Source organism: Cajanus cajan, chromosome 2, assembly GCF_000230855.2.
Source record: "Cajanus cajan strain Asha chromosome 2, NIPB_CcT2T_4, whole genome shotgun sequence".
Taxonomy (NCBI): domain Eukaryota; kingdom Viridiplantae; phylum Streptophyta; class Magnoliopsida; order Fabales; family Fabaceae; genus Cajanus; species Cajanus cajan.
The window spans coordinates 72,079,175-72,098,511 of NC_138518.1; the positions used below are offsets into that span (position 1 = coordinate 72,079,175).

Genomic DNA, 19,337 nt, shown 5'->3' on the forward strand with positions numbered 1-19,337 from the left:
TTTTGGTTGCTTAATAATGATTGATTTCGTCTAGAAAAGTCTATTAATCTTACAAGTTGCAATGCCACTTGTAGTAACAAGTGTTAAATCATATTGGGTCTTGGCCTTCTCGCGGGAGTTAGTCTAACGAATCTACAAGTCTAAAACAAAAATTAAGAAGAGATTTTCAAGTTATTAAAGATATTTTATTATTTTCTTGAACTCGCCAAGATACAAAATTTATCGACAGAGAAAGTTATAGATGAGGCGGATTCTATCGTGAGGTACTAGACCAAATGGTTCACCAATGGACTAACAAAACAACTGTTATAGTAAATAAATATTATTTTAATAAATTAATAAAATTTTATTTTAAAATAGTTAATTGATGCTGCATGATTGTGTTTGATTTTCTAATTCACTGAGTCAAGTGTTATTACAAGTGATTTACTACATGTCAAAAATATTTCTCGTTACATTTTATCATAGTATATCTCAAAATATTAACTAGATTAAGAGGTATAAGTAGTGGTGGACTTGCATAGTATTTGGGGTGTGCAAATGCACCCTCTCAATTTGAAAAAAAAAATATATAATTTTTTTATATTTTGACTCCATAATTTTATGTATTTGAATTTATTACTCTTAATTTTTTACTTATTACCAATATTTTTTTCTTTAATAGTTGTAATGATCAAATTAATACGAAGGTGTATAAAATAATAAATAAAAATAAATAAGTCTTGATGATCAAATGAATACTTGGTAGGTGTGTAAACCAATAGTAAAATAAAAACATATCTAGTATTAATTTATGGGGAAAAAAGTCTTTAATTTCATTAAACTAGTCTATTTAGCCGTGTATTGTACACAAATTTAGATAAATTTTTTTATAAATAATAAATTAGTTTTAATCTAGTAAAATAAATTTATTTTATATTTTATATGATTTTAAAAGATGATGCAATTATATAAACTTAATACCCAAAATTGATTCTTTAAAATGTTTAAAGATAATTTTTTAAAAAAAAAACCATGATTTTATTATATATTCACTATAATTAAAAATAAATATTTATTATATCTAACCAAAATTTAGATATAAAAAAATTCAATTTTTTACTTAAATTTATTAAAAATAAAATAAAATGAATACCTTATCTGGGTTATTAATAATTAAGTTCAAAAAATTGATCTTTAAAAGATTTAAAGATAATATTGTAAAAAAGGATTTAAAGATAATTTGAAAAAGGTAATAATTTTTTGTGTCTTTATATATTTATTATAATTAAAGAGAAATATTCATTATAATTGATGTTGATTTCGATAAAAATAAATATTAATTTTTTTTGTAAATTATTTTTAAATAGAAACATATTATATTACAAATGATCTTTTTCAAACTTAAAAAAAATTGTTACACTTTGTTGCTATTTTTTTTTTTCATTTTGTTGACGATCTTAATGTACTTTAATTTTATGTAATTATTTTTGTCAATTTTTTTTTGGAATTTACATAGTCATCAAATAATGGGAGAAAAGATGACTGTTTAGAAGGAAGTGATTGATGACTATACTTTAGGATTAAAATGATTGATGACTAAAAAAACTCAAAAAAGTTAAAAAGAAGGACGAGACTAATGCAATGAATGGGAGTATGGATGATACTTTTGCAGCTTAATGGTGATAAAGACTCGACCAAGTCATATATAGAGAATCTTTTATCTATAGAGGGAGAAAAGATCTTTACTGTTATTAATAGTCTTGTGAAAAAAATGGAACCTCTAGAAAAAGAGATCTACAAGGAAAAATTTGCCTATGATGATGATGATTCAGAACTAGACCCTTGTCCTAGTGACACAAGAGGCATTTGAAGAATGATGCATGTACTAACCACGTAGAATACCGAGATTAAGCTCGGTATCCAAGCGTTACACGACATCGGCCAACATAAAGGCCCATCATATATTGGGCCACGATTAATCGCGGGCCCAAATCAACCTCATTCGAAAAAAAAAATCTTAATTCACATCGAGGTACGTGTACTATACATACAAAACATTCATACTACCAAAAATTAACTTGAGCATCAAAATCTCTTTTGCAGGTACCACCCTATTTCAGTAGTAGACGTGCCGACCAAAGGAGACTCACCGATATTGCCAAGCAGATCATCCCTCACGACCGATCTCAAGTAAGAACATCTGACACCCACCGTGATGTCATCTTTGTCGGAATCCGACAAACGCAGGTAGCTCGACCCATTGAACTTCACTAGGCTCTGCTACCAGAAGAAAGGGAACTTCGGCTCCCCTCGTGATGGAATACCTCCTCCGTCTTCAGGTCATTATTGATAGGACGAATCCGCACAAACTCCTTCTTAAAGTTCTTATAAGATTGGGAGTAAAGTTGAAACAACCCTCCAACCTTACTCCCACTTAGAGACACCCAACCTAAGGGAGGCTCGCCCAGCTTAAGCTGGTAGAAATGAAGAAAGACAGACAAAGAGACATTCATCCCCAGGGCCGAGCACAAAACTTGAAAGGCCCGCAAAAACCCCCAACTGTTGGGATGCAATTGACAGGGGGCTACATTCACAAACCTAAGAAACCCACACTCAAACTCGGTGAAAGGCAAGCAAACCCTAAGGTCTCTAAACAAGCAGCGGTACATGTAAAAGAACGGGGTATTCACAGTACCCGCCATATACACACGCTCACCGGGTTGGCAAGGCTCAACCCGGATAAGTCTAGAAATGGCCTACTTGCAGATCGTCAACGACTTCCACAACACATTCACCTTGAGAAAAGTCCTAAACTTACTCTCGAACTCACCGACATCCCACTCATAGCCAGGGACAGAAATGGTGGGGTGCGAATCCTTGGGGTTGTTCCCCCTTTCTTCTTCTTCTTATCGTCAGCAACAACAGCCACTCTCCCAGCAACCACCACCGCCTCCTCACGCGCCAGAGCCTTTCCCTTGGCTCTCCCCGTGGTGCCCTCAGGGAGGATGGCCCCCCGCTCTCCCTCACCGGCCATCACTCACAGTACCACTAACAGAAAGGGAAAATGGAAACAGAGGAGAAGAAGTACCTGGTACTCCTAGAACTCTGACAAAACACTTGGAGACAACGACGACCGATGATGAATGTGTTGCCGAAAATGATGACGGAGAAGACAGACGGAGCCAAAGAACTCAACCCGCAAATGAGAAAACAATTAAATATGCAAATGAGGAGGAAACCAGTTTTTTAAAAATATGGAAAACGACAAAAAGGGCAACGCATTTAATAGGGCTCATAATGACAGGGTGCATCCCATCATTACAAGCCGCCACTCTTCATTACAAGTCGCATTCCCGTTTCGTGAAACAAGGCGACGCCTTCATGACACGTGGCGCTTCGCCTAAGAGGCAGAGACGAAGGGTCGCGACCTTTCACCAAACTCAGTATCACCTCTTCAACCCGAGGTTCTCAGAGCTCGGGGGACTAGTGTACTAACCACGTAGAATACCGAGATTGATCTCGGCATCCAAGCACCACACGACATCGGCCAACACAAAGGCCCACCATCCATTGGGCCACGACTAACCGCGGGCCCAAATCAACCTCATCCAAGAAGAAAACCCTAATTCACATCAAGGTACGTGCCGACCAAAGGAGACTCACCAATCTTGCCAAGCAGATCGTCTCTCACGATCGATCTCAGGTAAGAACAATGCAATTTGTAAAAGAATTCAATGGTTATCAATGTGTTAGGTAAGCATGTTACATAAAAAAGTGATTAAGAACAAGGTACAACGTGAGTGGGCATAGATCAATGTTGTTCATATTACTAATATGCTACAAGACTATTTCCTCATACAACTTGCAACTTAAGAGGATTACAAACATGCTTTATTTGAAGGTCTTAAATGATAGTTGATCAGTATATTGTGGTTTAAAGGTGGAGACTTTTTTTTTTTCAAAAGTGAGAAAGATTGTAGTTTAGATGAGAATATTGAACCTCCTTATAGAGTTGTATAATGATAGGTTCATATGCAAGTTGACAACAAGTTAGGCACCATGTTGGAAATTGATAAGTTAACCTCTATACAGTTATGGAGGCATTTTGCAAAAATATGTGTAGAGATTGACCTGGGAAAGAAGTTGGTTTCCTAGATCAACATATTGATTTATATCTTAAAAATTAAATATGAAGGCATGCACTCTATCACTAGTACAAAAATCACTTTTAAAATCAAAGTTTTAAAATCGGCTCTTAAGAAGCCGATGTTAAAAGTGACGCGGTAACAATTTTGTAAATAATGACATTACTTTTTAAATCGGCTACCTTTTAACCGATTTTAAAAAGTCTCTGATGCAACTTTTAAAATCAGTTCTTAAGGAACCGATGTTAAAAGTAACTTTTAAATTGCAGTACGGGCAATTCTAATTGCAGTACGGGCCGTTCTAACTGAAAAACGGGTTGTGCTGCAACCAGAACGAGTCGTTCTGATCGCAGTACGGGTCGTTCCAGACTACAGTTTTAGGCCTTTTGAGGAAACTGGAACGACCTATGTCAATTTAAAAGTCTAACTTTTAAAATCGGTTTATGCATGACCATGTTAAAAGTTACCATGTTAAAAGTATAACTTTTAACATTGGTTAATGACCGATGTTAAAAATGTCCCTTTTTAAAATCGGCTCTTTTAAAATCGGTCAGAGAACCGATTTTAAAAATAAGAAATGACTGATTTTAAAAGTGTTTTTTTTTTCACTAATGTATGTTTTAAGTGTGGTAAGTATGGTCACAAATAGTCATAGTGCATGGATTCAAGTGGGATAGAAGTTGATCCTAGAGCACCTAGTCTTGAGGGAGCATCCATGGAGGTTGACGGTGGTGTGTAGAAGGAACCAATAGTATCATAAGGCATGAGTAGTTTCTTGAGATACTTTAAAAGATTCAAATTGTTACAAAATTTGTTTCGGATCTTTAGACAAAATATGATGTATATAATTATTTTAATATCCAAATGAATAACACACAATTTTATTTCACATTTATTCTTTAACCTTATATTGATCAGCCAATCATTACAAAAGTGGAAAAATTAACTTTGAACAAAATGATTAAAGTGAGAGTACAACAGTTTTAAGTATAAAAGTCACATTCCTAAAAAAAAAAAAAAAAAAGGTAACGTGTATTATTTATAAATAACAGCTAGAGGTTAGGATGATATAAATTGTAAAAGAAAAGTTGGAAAGAAGGTTCACAAATAAATAAATGAAATTTGCTATATTTTATAGCCATCTACAATTTAACTTTATGTTTTCCTTACAATTTTCCATTTTTAAGCTTTATTTAAAGTTTTCTTCGTCTAATTTAGCCTTTTCTCTATATTTATCCGCAATTCTTGTTTTTCAACACTTTAATTTAGAACTACCACAATAGGAATTTTTTTGGAATTAATGGACTAGAAACTCAACCTAAAGACAAAATCTTTTTTCTCAAACCAATCACTTATTTGAGAATCTATCAGGTATTAGCTAAGGTAACTACTCATAATTTTTTACACCAACAATAACACACAATAATAAATAAATAAATAATTCATACGTGTAGTTTTTTAACACATCATTTTAACATAATTTTCTAATCCATAATGATTCCAATTAATTAAAAAAAAAGTCTTGGAATAAGAAAATAGTTAAATATGTAAAATTGCGATTCACATATCATTTAATGTTTATCAAATTTTTAGTTTAAATAAAAAACTGAATCATAATTAAATTCAGACAATTGTTAAGAAAAATTAATCTCTTACATGAATATTAATATTTTGATAAATTATTCTTTAGTTTTTGGCCAATTTAAAATAACAATAGTGAAGTTTAAACGATAATCACATAGCATTATTGATAATGATACGTTGATGTGTTGCGTGTAGATAATATAATATTGATTCATTTGGATTTTAAGAAGTGGTATTACAATCGGAATATCTTCGTCTGGAATACCAAAAGCCAATTCTGATTACTTTTTTTAGGCAAACTAACAAATCAGCGTCTGATAAAAAATTTGTGCCTAGTATATACTTTTTTAAAGAAGCATATTCCATCATGCCAAAACTCATTTTGCTTAATTATTTTAATTAGTTTGTAGTTCCTTTTTGAACTTTTTTTTATTGAAATTAAATGAAAAAAAAAACTAATTAATTTATAGTATTTGTTTCAAACGCCACTCGAAGTAATGTTTGACTCAATAATTTGATCAGTTTTTATTTCTTTATCTTTTTCTTTAATATTTCAATAAAATTTATCTTTTACCCATTATTAATTAAGATAACTTCAATTTCCACCCTTTCATAATACTATTTTTTTAAAATAATTATAACAGCAAAATATAAATTTAGGATCACCGCACAAATTTATTAAATTCAGTTGATCTCAATAAATTTCATAATAATTTTTTTGTGTATATAATTGTAACAAGATGTAAATTTAGGATTAGTGTACAAATTTATTAAATTTTTTATTGTATCCTTTCAATCATAAGAAAGTCTACATAAGAGTAAGAGAATGATCCAACTTAACCTTTACATCTTTCATAAAGAAGATTAGTGGATAAGGATAATTTTCTGATATTTTATTGAGAGAGTTTGATCAAGTAGATAAGTATCCTTACTTGTAAAACTGCTCAACATTTATCTCAAGACTTAAATCCTGACATAAAATCTAATAATTAAGAATTATGATTGAGCACCAAAATATGATACCAATAATGGATAAATTCTCATAAAATTTTAAGATTTTTGGAGTCCATAAATTCACAACAATTAGGTATAAAATCTTCATTTTAAAACAAAAATAAACAGATTATACTCTTTGAATATTCTGGGTTTGGAACTACAACTAGGATTTTTTAAAGGCAATCCTTCATCTAGAAACGCTTACCATTAATTAAGTTCATTTCTCTTCTTCTTTAGATGTTACAATTTTAAACTTGTCGTGAATGAATGTTGCGGATTGGAATACTCCAAATTTTAATTGCATAATTTTAATTTTTTAAATATAACAATTCAATCATTTTCATTTTTTATCTATCAGAATTACAATGACAATATCATTGTGTAAATCTAAAATCATGTATATTTTACTCCAATCTTTTCATCACTAGGTTGACTCTAGCAGTTCAATATCTTTCTTGTTAAAAATGTTATTGAATATAATTTTTTAAAATATTTAAAAATAAAATTAGAATCCATAACTTTTGTCTTCAATAATAACACTTAATCATTAAACTAATGTGTTTCTTAAATATATAAATGAAAATTATAAATTTATAATATATACTTTCAGTGAAAATTGAAATTTCACATGTTTATTTTACAAAAAATAAATAAATTATATATTATTAATGTTGATAATATAATTGATAAATTAATTCTTATAATATTTTTAGAGACTAAAAATATATTTAAAATTACTATAATTTTTTTTAGATAAATTTTTTAGAAGAATTTTTAAGAGAAAAATAAAATATATAAACTAAAATAAATTTATGCATAAATTAAAAACAAACTTTTGAAAAAAATTAATATAAAATAATTTTTACATTTTTTATTTATTAAAATTACAATAACGATATTAAAATTCTACTCCAATCCCTCGTTATTAAACCGATGATAGAGATTAGCATCAAGTTAATTTAAATTTATATAAAAAATATTTTAATTAAAAGTTTTACAAATATTTTGTCATAAAAATATCCAAATATGCACTATATATACCCCCATTCTTGTAGGCAATTGGGTGCTTGATCTTTTTCTTTAATTATCTGCGTAGTTTTCTTTTGGAAATTAAATGGCGAGTTGTCCAGAGAGGCGAGTAATGGTGTTAGCCATGGATGAACATGAGCATAGCAATTATGCCTTGGAGTGGACCCTAGACCATTTTTTCACCCCTTTTGGTGCAAATGCTCCTTTCAATCTTGTAATTGTCAATGCAAAACCCTCTCCCCCGGTGGGCGTCAGTATGGCAGGACCAGGTAAAATGTTGTTCTTTGGTAGTGTTAGGGAAACACACTTCTATAGGTAAGGTACTAAATTTGTTGTTGGAATAACAGGGGCCCTTGGCTCTGAAATTTTCCCTGCCGTGGCGGTGCAGCTCAAAGTGATTGCTGATCAAATTACAGAAAAGGCAAAACAAATTTGTGCCAGTAAATCGGTAGTTCTCTTCTACACCATGGCTCGAGATCATTATACCTTTTTAATTTCTTGTTTTAAAAATTTTGATTTATTGGTTTGCAGGTTTTTGAAGTGCTAGTGGAAGTGGTCGAAGGTGATGCTAGGAACGTGCTGTGTGATGCTGTAGAAAGACACCACGCATCCGTATTGGTTATGGGTAGCCGCGGCTACGGAGCTATCAAAAGGTAGTCATTAATTAACTATTGATTATTTTCATATAATAGTAACAAGTAAGCTATCAATTTAATAAATACTTTTTCAAAATTTCCTAGTCCTTGCTAATTAATTATACAGTAAATTGCAGAAATATATACCAATTTTTATGTAATTAAATATGTCTTTAGTTTGATTTTATCTTATTATTTTATGTTTCATTTGATAATTAACATTACATAAGGCCTTGATTATTCATAAACTAGTGAATATTATTGCAGGGCGGTTTTAGGAAGTGTGAGCGACCATTGTGCTCGTCAAGCTCAGTGCTCGGTGATGATTGTGAAGAGGCCCAAGTTCAAACATTAAGCCGCTCACCGCCTTCATATTGTACTGGATTTATTATAAACAGAAAGAAGCATTGTGTCTCTATATTTTAAAAGTAAAAAATAAAATAAAAAATAGTAAAAAAGGTAAAATAGTTATTATTTTTATAGAAAAATCTGTTAAGCACAATTTTACAGTTATTAATGGTTATTTTGTGTTTAAGTTTCTGTGATTTTTTTTAAAATTTTATCCTTTAACTAAAAAATAACAAATACTAAGACATAAAAATGTCAAACGAAATGTTTATATAGAGAATTATCTTTATATATAGTAACAGATTATTTCTACTATTATCTACATCATTATTATTGTCACCATTTTTATTATTATTATCATTATCATCATCAATAAAAATTGATAATAGTAATGGTGACAACAATTATAATAATAAAAATGACAATAATAATAATAATAATAATAGTCATAAAAACAATAATAATAAGGTGAATGTTTATATTTAACTATTATATATTAAACACAAATTTATATGATATTTTTAAATATTTTTTTTCAACTAGAAGATTTTTAATTTTTAAAATTTTTTTATCTAATTTTATTTTTATTAATCATAATTATTTATGAATAAAATTTTAATATGTTTAAAATAAATTATTAATAAATAAAAACAATATTATATTATAATAAAATTATTTATTATAAATCTAAAATATAATTTATGTTAAATAATATCCATTTATTTATATTTCAAATATAATTTATATATTTAAATATATTATTTATTTATATATAAAATTTGTTATAAATTTTAATTATATATAATAAATATTTTGCATGTATATTATACATGATAAAATATTAGTTAAGTTTTAATTTCAACAATTAATTATTTGTATATATAATCTAAATACCATTATTTAGTTTTCTCATATATAATAATAAAACATTCCTTCATTAATTATGCTATATATATATATAGAGGATTCAAACAATATTGGTGTAACTTTTGTTAAGTATTATATTACTCAATAACTTTATATCAAATGTGAATTTTGTAAATCTAAACGTTATTATAAATTTATATATATGTTTATGTTAAATTTTGTTAAAATTGAACAACAACTTGAAAATAATCAAAGTGTTTATATTTTATTATATTTTAAAATGCATATATTATATCATTTTTTTTTTACAATAATGAATTATAAAATAATCTTGGATTAATATAAAATTTTGTATATATAATTTAAGAGTAAAAAAATTTCAATCTAACCGGTGGATTTACAAAATTTACATTTAATATAAAGTTATTGAGCGGTGTAATAGTTAGTAAAAGTTATACCAGTGTCGTTTGAATCATCTTCTCTCTCTATATATATATATATACATGTATATATATATATATATGAGGAGGGTTCAAATGACACCGGTGTAATTTTTATTAAGTGTTACACCGCTCAATAATTTTATATTAAATGTAAATTTTGAAAATCCAACCGTTAGATTGAAAGTTCATATCTATATGTCAAATTTTGTTAAAATTGAACAACAACTTGAAGGTAATCAAAGTGTTCATATTTTAGTATATTTTAAAATGTATATATTACGTCAATTTTGTTTTATAAGAATGAAGTATTAAATCATTTTAGATTAATATAAAATTTGACATATATGATCTAAGAGATATGAACTTTCAATCTAATGGTTGGATTTTCAAAATTCACGTTTAATATAAAGTTATTGAGCGGTGTAACACTTAGTAAAAGTTACACCGGTGTCATTTGAACCCTCCTCTCTTTCTCTCTCTCTCTCTCTCTTTATATATATATATATATCATGACAAGATGTAATAAATATAATTTTTTGGGAATTATTTTTATCTTACATTCTCAAAAAAAACATTCATATGAGGAGGTGAGAATCCAACTTTTTTCAAATCAGGAAGAAAGTTTAATGCATATAAAAATATCACAAATTTTTTTTTTAAAATAAATCTCTCTCTCCTTCTATTTTTCTTCCTCTCTCTCTCTCTCAGTCACTCCCCCTTTCTTCCTCTCTCCCTTTCTGTCTCTCCTTCTCCCCTTCTATTTCTCCTTTTCCCTCTTTGTCTCTCTCTCATACAGACAGTCTCACTCCCCTTCTTTTCTTCTCTCCCTCTCTCTCCTTCTATTTATCTTTCTCCCTCTTTCTCTTAGTCTCTCTCACTCTCACTCCAACCTATCTTCCTCATTACTCTCTTTGCCTCCCATATTTCTATTTCTCTCTATTTATTATATTTTATTATTTATTGACCTTGTCAATTTTTATAAAATTATTAAAGTGTTTTATTTCTATAGTTTAATGATATTTGTTAACATATTTTTTTATTTGAATGAAATAAAATAATATATTTTTATCCTTCTTAATTATTATGTAACATTTTCTTTTTGTTATTTCTTTTTATTGAATTCTATATTTAAATAATTTTAACTATACATTTTCAACTTTTTAAAATAATTTAATGTCATATTTGTAATAAGATGTTAATAAATAAATTTATCTAATGAATTTATTTTAATAAAGAATATTATTTTTTGTAAAAAATATTTGTATAGTCAATAATATACTATTGTAACAAGACATGAAAATCTTTAATTTTTAAGAATCTTATATGAATGTTCGTAAGAATCTTTATGAATAATTAAACATATTTTAATTGTTTTTAGGGAGTGATGATTCTCAGAATTTATAATTCTAAAAAAATTATTTTTGAATATGAAAAAACTTATCTCCTATCAAATGTTCCCAGAAATTAAGTAAAATTATAGTATTAATTGTCTTTTTAAGAGGACAACTAAAAAATTTCACCCCTATAAGATGAATTCTCACTAAGTATATATGATGCAAGAACAATTCTCCTTCTCTCAAAGTCCGATACACGAACTCTCTCACTTTATCGCAATCTTTTTTTTCTCAAATAAGAATTTTAGAATGGATAAGATTAAAATATTTCACCATTATACAAGTGGCCCTATTTATTGTTGGGTACTGGACTCCCTTCTTATATGGAGAAAAGGCTAAAAATTGATAAGCTTAAATTTTGTCTCACTTAGGGGTCTCTTAGGGGACAAGAGAGAGCGTGAATTACACAACAGTTAAGAAGAGAAAGAAGAGAGAAAGAGAGCAGAAAATTTGGTTTGTACACATAGAGCAGTTTCAACAAAATTATGATCCTCACTTCGTTTATCATTGGATTAGGCTAAAAATTTGACAGCAGGTTCTTAACACGGTGATGTTCATTTTAACTGTTGAGATCGTGGATTAGAGGTCTGTGGTTTGAGAAACCAATTTGCACAGTTGCTTTAATTTGAGGTTCATTCTTTATTCTTCAGTTGGAAGACCTTGTTGCTTTAATATATTGACTGGTTGTAAACATTTGTTTATGCATTTGATTAGACTTTCTTGTACCCTTATTTGATCATAGTGGAGCTTGATTGACTGGCTTGTGCCCTTCTACCGTTATTTATTTTGTTGCTTCTCATTGGTTTTTGCAAGTTGGGGAATTTTTTTCGCTACATACTTTGGTGCTTTTGACTATTATGTTGTTGTTTCCCATATTAAAGTGGCATAAGAGCTCCTTGGAGTGGGGCTATATTTACTTACTTAAATGATGTAGGCATATACAAAGATGGTTCCTTTGAACGATACAAATTATTATTTGTGGAAAGGCAGGATGAAAAATTCATTGTTTGTGAATAAATTGCATCTTCCAGTCTTTGCTACTGAGAAGGCAGATTCTATGTCTGAAGAAGAATAGAACTTTGAACACCAATAGTGATGGAATCATGCCTAGGAGGGCAAGAGGTAATACCTTGAAGGAACCAGGAGGAATGGGCTAGACATGAAGATTTGGGCCAGGCAAGGTCCAATGGGCCCAATGGGCTTGGAAGGCCCAAGTTGAGCTTCACATGGGCCCTATCTTATTATAGCCATTTTCTTATGTTTTGTGTATATCATGTTAGTATAGGTTTCATATATTTTAATGTTGTATTTTAGACCACATAGAGTAGCATTTTTGGGCCATAAGCTTATTGGGCCTAGTTTTGGGCTTCATGGGCCTTTGGGCTTTTGGTACCCAATATTGGGCTCATTTTCATTCTTGTAATTTTTCCTTTCCATTGTATTTGCTTGGCCATTGTATTTAGGCCATTAGAATAGGAATATGCAAGGATCACTTAAGTGGACGGATTAGGCTAAACTAGGTTTAATTTGGAAGTCATTTAAGTTGCATTTGAGTCACATGTTTTTCACCACTATTGGTTGAACATATGCTTGCTCAAAACAACCTTAAATGCCATCTAAATTAAACCTAGATGAATAGGAGCACCTAAACTCACGGCCAAGCACATGTGGGCTCAAATTTGAATTCAAATCTAGGTGCCAAAATGTGTGGCTTGAGTTGGCGCCAATGACTCCTAATTCTGTGGCTTATTTAAGTGATTTCTCACCTTTGTAAAATCACTTTGATGCATATATGAGATTTCTGAATTTTCAGCCGAGTCTCACCCTTCAAAGTCTCTCTCAAAAGTTCATTGCCTTAGCCTTAGGAAACCTACATTCTAAGCCTTGGCCGTGAGCAATCTTTTGAGTCTCTAGCTAGGATACTTCCTTTTTAGCTTATTTGAGTTTTGTTAAATTATTATGTTGTTGAAAAACTCTAAAATTAACTAATTTCCTATGATTTTTAGGTGTTAAGAGGTGAACAAAAGTCCAGTTTGACCCTAAAGAGGTATATAAGGTTTCTTTTAGAATTAATAAGTTCATTTTCAAGATTTTTAGAGAGATAAACTAGAGAAAGAAAGTATGAGATTATGAAAATCTTCATTCTTATTTCTAGGCCTTTGATGGGTGGTGATTTGGAGCTCTTGGCTGAGAATCGTCCTTGAGTAAATTTGTGAGAAGCTTTTTAGTTAGCTCGGAGCTATTCCCGTTCTTCTCTTTCTTCATCGGTTCTCTTTGGATTTGAAGTAAGGGAAGCTAGAACGGAATATTTTTTTATTGTTGATGTTGTGTGTTGTTGGATTTGATCTAAATTTATGGGTTTTTTTGTTGTTGAATTTGGAGTGAAAGCTATGTTTTTGTGAGATTTTGGGTGGGTGAAGCATGTGAAGTTGACTATGGATGATTTGAGTCATTTGGTTGTTGCATGTTGTTCTTGTGGTGAGAATTAAGTTGAATATGATCTCTAGATGTATTTATTTGTATTGAATGTGTGGATTTTCTAGTTCTCAGGTGTAAGAAAGCAATTTGTGAGTTTGCAAGTGCAAAACTCACCGTTGCACCAGGCGTGCCTTTATAGAATTAAGTGTGGTTTCAATCAAAAGTGTTTTGTCTTGCTTACGTAGAGCACATGATTAGTGGCATTGGGTGTGATGAGAGATAATTTCCTATGGTTGAAATGGCATCGAACGTGGTTTGAATGGTATTAGGCGTGTGGTGAGAGAATCAATTTTATTTGAATTGACATCGAGCATGAATAGAAAATCGTCTCAGGTTAAATTAAGATCGGTGTGGGACTTTGCCACGTCAAATGTGAGGGTCTAGGGATTTCTACCTAATCCATATTGGACGTGGATTGTATAATGTCGGGCGTAAGCAAGGTAGAGGACCCCTTACTTCAATGGTCAATGGTGCTAAGCATAGGGTGGATATATGTTGGGCACGTGTTACCTTAATAAATTGTTGTTTTTATGGTGAAATTGATTAACATGTATATGTTTGTTGGATCTATTACATGTTGTATGATGATTAAGTTGTGCTATATGTTGTATATGGATGTATGAGGTAAAATCCCTATTCATTGATCTAGTATGGTGCATATCTAATTAAGTGGCTGAAAGTTGAGTTGAGTTATATGTTATTTATTGAGTAGTTGTGCTGCGAATGCTTAAGACATGGTGTTGAAAATTGTGTTGATCAACCTAGGACTAGAAAAATTATTTTTCAAGTTGCATATCTCATTATCTATTAATGATATTTTCCAATTATATATAAATCCTAATTATGAATTTAGGGATTCATTTTTTTTCATTGCTTGTACCGATTACATTTTAATGGAATGTTTTCATGGTTATCAATTAAGGAATTAAAGTTTCGATCTCTTAGTGACTTTTAGAATTGATATTAAAGGTTGACGTCGTTGAAGTCATGCGTCGTTGAAGTCATGCATTTTTCATGTGAATCTAATTTCTTTATTATTTTTCCCTTCTTTTACGTTTTGGGGTCATGATTACTATAGCTTTCATATAATAATTGTGTACCCTAATTTGCATTGCATATGTAGAAAGCCTCTGTACGTGACCATATATCAAAGGAAATTTTAAAACTTTATATATAAATTCTTACGCAAGAAACTCAAATGATGTTATTGCTTTTGCCACCAAAGAACGCACAGAGTTTGTTATCTCTCATATAATATATGGAATTGAAATTAAAGTTTTATGTCAATTGCAATATATGTACTATTATTCATGTACGAATTTTGGAATTAAGTGTGATAAATTTTTCGGTCATCAAAGTAGTCAAAATTTTTATATTTATTTAATTTTAAATTAACGATATTTTAATTCAATTATCCATAAAATAATGAATGCTAAATAATATAATTATTTATTTATAAATATATTAAAATTTATTATTATAAGATATTTATGTATCCGTTGATATCTTATATCAAATATATGTTGCTTTTTAGTTTTTAGGATGCATAAGTTGCATCAAATTACTTCAATAATAATGATACTTTTAGTAATCAAATTAAAAAAATTGATTTAACAATAAAAAGATAATTATTAATTACCTTCACATATCGTGTACTCTCCATGGCTTTAATAATAATAATAATAATAATAATAATAATAATTCTAAATCAAGATCTATACTTTATTTAGATAAATACTATAACCAATAAGTCAATAGCAATACATAGTTTTTTGTGTTATTTAAAAGTTAAATTATACTTTTAGTCTTTTATCTTATTTTTTAGATTTATTTTAGTCTTTTATCTATTTAATAAATGTTTATTTTGGTCCTTTTAAAATAATAATAATTTTTAATTTTGTGATACAATTTTGAATCAATTTTTAACTAATTTAAGATGTGAAACTTGTAACATTAAAATTAACTATACCGGATGGTAACCTACCAGGCCGAACAAGTGGTTTGGCCGACCCGACCGACCATATCTAGCACGGCTGACCCGATCGGCTCGGTGAAATCGTGGTCGGTCGGCTCGGTCAGCAGGATCCGCGTACCCGAGGACACAGAATTAAGTCAGGTGAATTAAAGAGAGGTTAATTTACTTAATACATTAGTTTAACCCCATAATTTTCCAAGGCCCAGTCCCTAATGACGGCCTAGACCAAGGACAAAGATAGTGACAACTCGGATAAGCAAGGTGTGTCTCCTAATACAGGAATATTAACTATATTAAAACCATGAAATTCAGTTGATGTTTGAATTCAAAAAAGTTATAAAGATTGTGTAAATATGTGAAAAATATGTTCTACAAGCAATACATAGTTAGATTTTTGTGTTATTTAAAAGTTAAATTATACTTTTAGCCTTTTATCTTATTTTTTAAAATTTATTTTAGTCTTTTATATATTTAAATGTTTATTTTGGTTCTTTTAATTTTGCGATACAATTTTGAATCAATTTTGAATTGATTTAAAATATGAAACTTGTAACATTAAAATTAACTATATTAAAATCATGAAATTCAGTTGATCTTTGAATTCAAAAAAGTTATAAGCATTGTGTAAATATGTGAAAAATATGTTCTATAACAACTGAAAAATGATATGAAATTAGATTTTTTGAGTTTTCAATTTTTTTAGACTTATTTTTTATACATTTTTCATAGAGTAAGTGATAGAATTTTCGTTATTGTTGAGCATTAGTCTTTGTTGTCTAGAAATGATCTATGTGATGGGTTTAGGGTTTGAACATTTTACTTGTCTCTCTCAGGAAAATCGAAATTGATGATCGGGTTTGAGTATACATGAACTTGTCATATAGATAAGCATCTCGATCCAATTAAGCTAAAACTTTATATTTGATCTAAATATAGATAAGTTATTACGTTTGATAATAGAGCATTTATTTGTCTCTAATATGCTTATTGTATGCTTTATTTGAGATTCAAAGTTCTAAGTATGAGTATTGTGCTTATCTTTTTTTTTTTTTAAGTCTAAAATAAATTTAAAAATTAAATAAAAATACATTTTTCTAAAATTTCTATGATTTAAAACGTGTTTTATATATATATATATATATATATATATATATATATATATATATATAAGAAGGGATTTGTTTACTCACGGAGTAAGTCTACCTAGACTTACCCTGTTCAATAACTTATGTTCTACATCAAATTTTAACGATCCAATCATTGGAATTAAAGTTCTTAATGTATAGATCAAATCTGCAAAATTTTTAAAAACTTAAAAATTATTAGATATTTTACTTTATTAATTCAAATTGACGGATAATCATAAAATCATTCTATATATTAATTTGAATTAATGAAATGAAGTATCAAATGGTTTTCAAATTTTTAAAAAATTTGCAGATTTGATCTATACATTAATAACAACGGTTAAACTGTTGAAATTTGATGTAGAACATGAGTTATTGAATAAAGTAAATCTAAATAGACTTACTCTTGGAGTAAACAAATCTCTCCTCAATATATATATATATATATATATATATATATATATATTTTTTTTTTTTTTGAAGAGGGTTATAATAACGAGTTTTTTACTCAAATAATACTATTTTAAAAAAAAAAAAATTCAAATAACAACTGTGCAAATTTATTTCTCCAACTAGCATCATTTACTGTTCAGGTTTCGGAACGGGCCGTTCTGAAATCAGAACGGGCCGTTCCGGATTAAAAAATAACACATGGAAAACAAATCAGAACGGACCGTTCTAAAATCAAAATTAGCACATAAAAAGTGGAACCAACGGCCCGTTCTGCTTTCAGAACGGGCCGTTCTGACCTACAAATAATTTTTTTTATTTTCATTTATCAAATACCAAAACTCAGAAACTAATATCAAATAATTAAATTTATTGAATATTAACATTATAAACATATCTAAATAACTTTATTAAAATTGAACACAACAATAAAGATCAATGGTGGCAGAAATTGATTATGTTGTTTTCTAATGTCCATCTCTGTTTTAATCTTGCTAGACTTTGGCCGACCCTTGAAAGTTCGCTTGAGTTTTGGATTTGGCCACAAAGTTGGAACAGTGTAAGTAGGCCAATAATCTTCATGTCGGAGCTTTCCACTTTTTATGTGCTAATTTTGATTTTGGAACGGTCCGTTCTGATTTATTTTTCATGTGTTATTTTTTAATCCAGAACGGTCCGTTCTGATTTCAGAACGGTCCGTTCCGAAACGTGAACAGTAAATGGTGCTAGTTGGAGAAATAAATTTGCACAGTTTCTATTTGGATAATTTTTTTTAAAATAGTATTATTTGAGTAAAAAACTCTTATAATAACACCGGTGTAACTTTTACTAAGTGTTACATCGCTCAATAACTTTATATTAAATGTGAATTTTATAAATTTAACCGTTGGATTGAAAGTTCATATAATCCAACGGTTGAATTTACAAAATTCACATTTAATATAAAATTATTAAGCAATGTAACACTTAATAAAAATTACACCGATATTATTATAACCCTTATATATATATATATATGAGGAGAGTTCAAACGACACCGGTGTAACTTTTACTAAGTGTTACACCGCTCAATAATTTTATATTAAATGTGAATTTTGAAAATCCAACCATTAGATTGAAAGTTCATATCTCTTAGATCATATATATCAAATTTTATATTAATCTAAGATGATTTGATACTTCATTCTCATAAAACAAAATTGACGTAATATATATATTTCAAAATATACTAAAATATGAACACTTTGATTACCTTCAAGTTGTTGTTCAATTTTAACAAAATTTGACATATATGATCTAAGAGATATGAATTTTCAATCTAACGGTTGAATTTACAAAATTCACAATTAATATAAAGTTATTGAGCGGTGTAACACTTAGTAAAAGTTACACCGATGTCATATATATATATATATATATATATATATATATATATTATCAAAAGGATTGCAGTCGGCGAGTTTCCATTCCGGCTAGTGAGCCTTAACTAAGTTAAAGTAAACGTTAAAATAATTTTTTTGTTCTTTATATTTATATTATTTAAATTTGTCCCTTTATTTTTAAAATATTATCATATGAGACTATCATCATGCCATAATCAAATATTTTACAAATACTAAAGTGTATACTCGATAATCTTATGTCATTGAGCATGATGAAATTTACATGCATACATGGAAATATATATTTATATGAAAAGGAATCCACATATAATTATACATACGAGAAGAGATATATTTAATTCATGAATAAAATTTAATAAACTTACTTTATTTAATATTTTATATTTTATATTAAATTTTAATGACTCAACCATTAAATTATTAATATATAGATCAAATTCATAAACTTTTAAATTTTTTTAAAATCATTTGATTCTTTATT

General features: G+C 28.9%; 1 protein-coding gene across 1 annotated transcript; it reads left to right on the plus strand.

The window, feature by feature from the left end:
* Positions 1–7,764: 7,764 nt before the first annotated feature.
* LOC109799749 (universal stress protein PHOS34) lies at positions 7,765–8,906 on the plus strand. The gene is made up of 4 exons (XM_020360369.3): positions 7,765–8,005; positions 8,084–8,184; positions 8,268–8,389; positions 8,639–8,906. The coding sequence occupies exons 1-4, from the start codon at positions 7,822–7,824 to the stop codon at positions 8,724–8,726; spliced, it is 495 nt and encodes a 164-aa protein (XP_020215958.1). The 5' UTR covers positions 7,765–7,821; the 3' UTR covers positions 8,727–8,906.
* The last annotated feature ends 10,431 nt before the right edge of the window (positions 8,907–19,337 follow it).